Source organism: Triticum urartu, unplaced genomic scaffold (assembly GCF_003073215.2).
Source record: "Triticum urartu cultivar G1812 unplaced genomic scaffold, Tu2.1 TuUngrouped_contig_6195, whole genome shotgun sequence".
Lineage (NCBI taxonomy): Eukaryota > Viridiplantae > Streptophyta > Magnoliopsida > Poales > Poaceae > Triticum > Triticum urartu.
This window is the reverse complement of record NW_024116934.1, coordinates 1-4,098: the sequence shown is the minus strand read 5'-3', so window position 1 is coordinate 4,098 and position 4,098 is coordinate 1. Positions and strand designations below refer to the sequence as shown.

At 44.5% G+C, this 4,098-nt stretch overlaps 1 protein-coding gene across 1 annotated transcript; it reads right to left on the bottom strand.

Annotated features, from left to right (window-relative positions):
- Positions 1 to 432: 432 nt before the first annotated feature.
- LOC125530276 (disease resistance protein RPM1-like) lies at positions 433 to 4,082 on the bottom strand (the record flags this gene model as incomplete). The annotated part of the gene is given in 2 exon segments (XM_048694667.1): positions 433 to 928; positions 1,478 to 4,082. A coding segment is annotated over 1 exon segment (2,589 nt), but the record flags the coding sequence as incomplete, so codon positions are not given.
- Positions 4,083 to 4,098: the final 16 nt, after the last annotated feature.

Below are 4,098 nucleotides of genomic sequence, written 5' to 3'. Positions count from 1 at the left end.
CCGTGGCTAACCGCAGGAGTAGTATGTTCCACGATTAGAGAAACAAATATGGACTAACTTCAGTTAAGTTTAATTATTTATTTAGTATATTTCAAATATGCAAATTCGGATCGGTATAGATGTCTGAGCCACTCAGCCGATATGATTCCCTGCAACGGGAAAGGTGAGAAAAGGACCGCCTTTTTTTCTTTCTTTTTGGAGAAGCAGATATTCATTTCATTTGCTGAAAAGAGAAAGGAAACTTTCCACCAATAGCGCCGAGAAGCTAACTTACATACGTTCTGATTGATCCCGATACAACAAATAAGACATCCAAAATATTCGATTACAGGAGGACAGCTCAGCTCCCCGATTTCATCAAATACAGTCTTTAGTTTACACCAACATAATTCCAGATTGGGTTTCAGTTAGCAGCATATGGCCATGCTCTCATGAACAAAGTTGTACTGAAATATATACTTGTACTTCTCAGCAATGATTACAGCTTACATAGATTCCAAGTTCAAACGCCAGTACACAAACATGCAGACATGCTGAAGCTTGTCTAACAATGCCTAAGAAAGTAGACAGGCAACAGAAAATATCAATAGCTGATGAGCAGAATGCTGGATGAGCAGAATGCTCATTTCAACATAGCTAGCTACAGTAATGTGCAGACCCCAAATGCGTAATTCTTTTTCTTTGCAGCTAAGAAATATCTGCTGCCACCTGTCTTCCGTGTCAGTCTTCGATATAGAGTAGTAACAGGAATGGGCTAGAATTTCATTGACCAACAGATGTAACAACTAACAAGTGCAACACCTCACGAGCTGCCCAGCTTTTAAATTCTTCTCACCCCATCAGAGCTTAAATATGGGAGGACAGCCAGTCACACCAGCATCCTCGTCCCCCTCCCGAGCAAAATGTGCTCAACATCGCAGCACACAATCTAATAATAATCACAAATTGAGACAGTCAGTCAGTGAGTATGGGGAGTGAATGAATCTTTGTAACTTTGTCAATGCCAGTAGTCAATAGCACAGTCCACTCAGCCTCTAGTGTAGGACAAGTACGTAATCACACGTTCATTTTCTTTGACAGACTTTAAATGAAAGAGGAACTAGAAGTTATATTAACAGAAAACAAATAGGACTCAGACTTTGACATACTAAATACAACATATTAACAGTGAACTAGAAGTCGACTCAGACTTGAACCCCAGGTGGTGGAAAGCACACATATTCTAAATAACATATATTAGTATAAGGAAAACAGAAACCGCATGATCAGTTACTTCGTATGGGCAATATAGTTGCATAATGCATACTTCTAGTCTACGTGAAGAAGATACACATAAGCATGGAGAAAGGTATCACATTCGCTTTGTACACAAACTCGGTAATAAATTTCCATCAGCCATTACTAGCTACCAATTACTAATTTAGTTCTGCCAGTATATAAATATATATGCACACAAGATGAAACAGCGAACCCTGACCTGCGAACAGCGACAGTCACCTAATCCTTTCCCGGACTCCTTTCAGTACAACTGTAACATTCCTTATGTGGCTAATCTTCATTACATCGTAGCTGCATTCATCTGAATCTCTGTTCTGCCGTAGTTTCTCTATCAGCTCTTCTGACGTATCTTTCAGACCTAATTTCTCAAGGGCTGCAAGGTGTTCGATACCATCAGGAAGAAACTTTAGCTCAGGACAGTCTGTGAACTCTAGCTCGACGAGGTTTTGCATCGCGCCCTCCTTTATTCCAACTTGGTTGAGCTGTGATGCTCCATGTATCCATAGATGCTTAAGTTTTGGAAATGACCCTGCGTAAAAATCCAACCTCTTCCCTTCAAAAGCATTCATTAGCACAAGAAAGCACAGACAACGTAACAAGCACAGACAGGAAAAGGTTTCCTCATCAATATTGGAGAATGCCAGGGTCAGCCGAGTGAGTCTATCAAGGTGTGACCAGGAAGAGAAAAGCTGAGGCATCGATATTTTTTCTAGCTGCCCTCCTAAACAAAGCACAGAAAGGGTTGGAGGTAAATATAGCCCTTCCAGCTGCAGCACCTCATCCTCAGCTTCAGCGCAAATTTCGAGACGAGCAAGATGGTTCATTTTGGTGATAGCATTGCTCAAGTCAGCAGAGTTTTCACTTCTCACATTGTAGACACCGAATGTTCTTAACTCTATCAGAGCTCCAACTTCACACAGAAACTCTGGAGTGGCTTTGACACAATCAAGGGCCCGCAGTCCTGTCAAGTGATGCATGCCATTAGGCACCTTGACTGCGTCATTAATTATACTTTCTAATCGCTCATCTGCATCACCAGCAGAATATGCATACAGGTATCTCAACTTCTGAAGTTTGACAACACTGTTTGGTAAATATGTCAACTTAGATCCAGAAGCATCCAAGACTTCCAAATTTTGTAACCTCCCCACTGCTTCAGGCAGGCCATCGATATCGGTATCTCGAAGACCCAAATAACGCAGATTAAACAAGTCAAATACCTCATTGGGCAGAATTTTGATACAAGTACCTTGTAGATCCAATGTCGACAGCAAATTTGAAGATGTTAGGATAGGCTTCAGCTGATCAATGTTGATAGACCTCTCAAATACTTGGAGCTCACGGAGCTGTGTGGCACCAGATCGGCTCAGGTGTTCAAGGTTTTCACCCTGAACAGATATGCGGCGTGCGCCCTCAACAGAGAATGCTCCAGTAGCAGCAGAGCTATCATAAACTTTACCAAAGCATTCGTCCTTGGCTTTGTTGAGGGCAAGAAGGCGTATGACATCATGCATCCGACAGTGTTTCAGTCGCCCGAAATGATTCCTCTTCACTACCTGCAGTAGGCTTCGGTTCACAAGCTCGGCCAAGTATCCTTCTGCCACTTCCTCCAATGGTCTGTTCTCTTCCTTAATCCTGATAAACCCTGCTGCAATCCATTTCCTCACTGTTCTTCTCCTCTTTAATACATAATCTTCTGGGGACAATGCACAGTGTAGGAAACAATTCCTCAAATCATACTGAAGGTCCTCCAAGCTGACCTTTAGGATCAAATGACCATCACGTATCACATCTTTCGCCAACTGCGAATCCAAACACTTGTACACATCCTCCCATTCATCGGAAATTTGGGGTTTGCAGGAGAGTAGGCGGCCAATGCACGCAATAGCAATAGGCAAGCCTTCACACTTTGTTATGAACTTCCGAGCCAATTCCTGCAGCTCCAACGGGCACTTTTTGTCATCAGCATTCCAAAATGCTGCTTTGCAGAACAACACCCAGGAGTGATGTGCTTGTAGTGGTTCCAAATGAATTGCAGGTGCAGACTCCCTAGTTGCCAACACTGTCTGCTTTCTTGATGTCATAACAACTCGGCCGGTACAGTTAGATGTTGGGAAGACATCCCTTATCTCCGACCACAAGCCTTCAGCCCAAACATCATCCAAGACTAAGATGTACCTTTTACCTTGAAGGTAGTTGTGGATGGACTTTGCTAGGCCTCTCATCTCAATGTTGGCGACGTCGACTGCGATGCTGAACTGGGCGGCGATCTTCCTCAGCAGATCCTCAATACGGTAACTTTCCGAAACAGTTACCCATGCTGCGGCGTCGAAATCCCCTTTCACGGTGTTGTACACATGATCAACAAGAGTGGTTTTACCAACACCAGGCATCCCCCACACCAGGGTGACTTTGCTGCTACTCTGCTCCAGACCATCACCACCGTCGGTCAGCCACCGTATCAATCTCTCCTTGTTCTCTTCAATCCCCACAAGGTCCTCATCCCTGGTGAAGTGCAAAGCTTGACCTTGATTCGTCGATCTGGCAGCGGAAGCAGATCTGCCGGTGACAGCATAATCTCTCTTCCTCCGGTTGGCATCCTGCAGCTGGGTTTCAATTTCTTGGAGCTTGGTTGCCAGGCGCCGCCAGGTCTTGATATGCTTGAGCCGCTTCTTCATCTTGCCAGCGAACCCTCCATGCTTGGTCTCCTCCAGCTTGCAGGTGAACTCGTCGACGACGTCTTCAATCTGGAAGGCGAGGCCCCTGACCTTGCCGATGAAGATAGCAGTGGTCTTGTCGGTGTCCTTGACACGCTCTGCC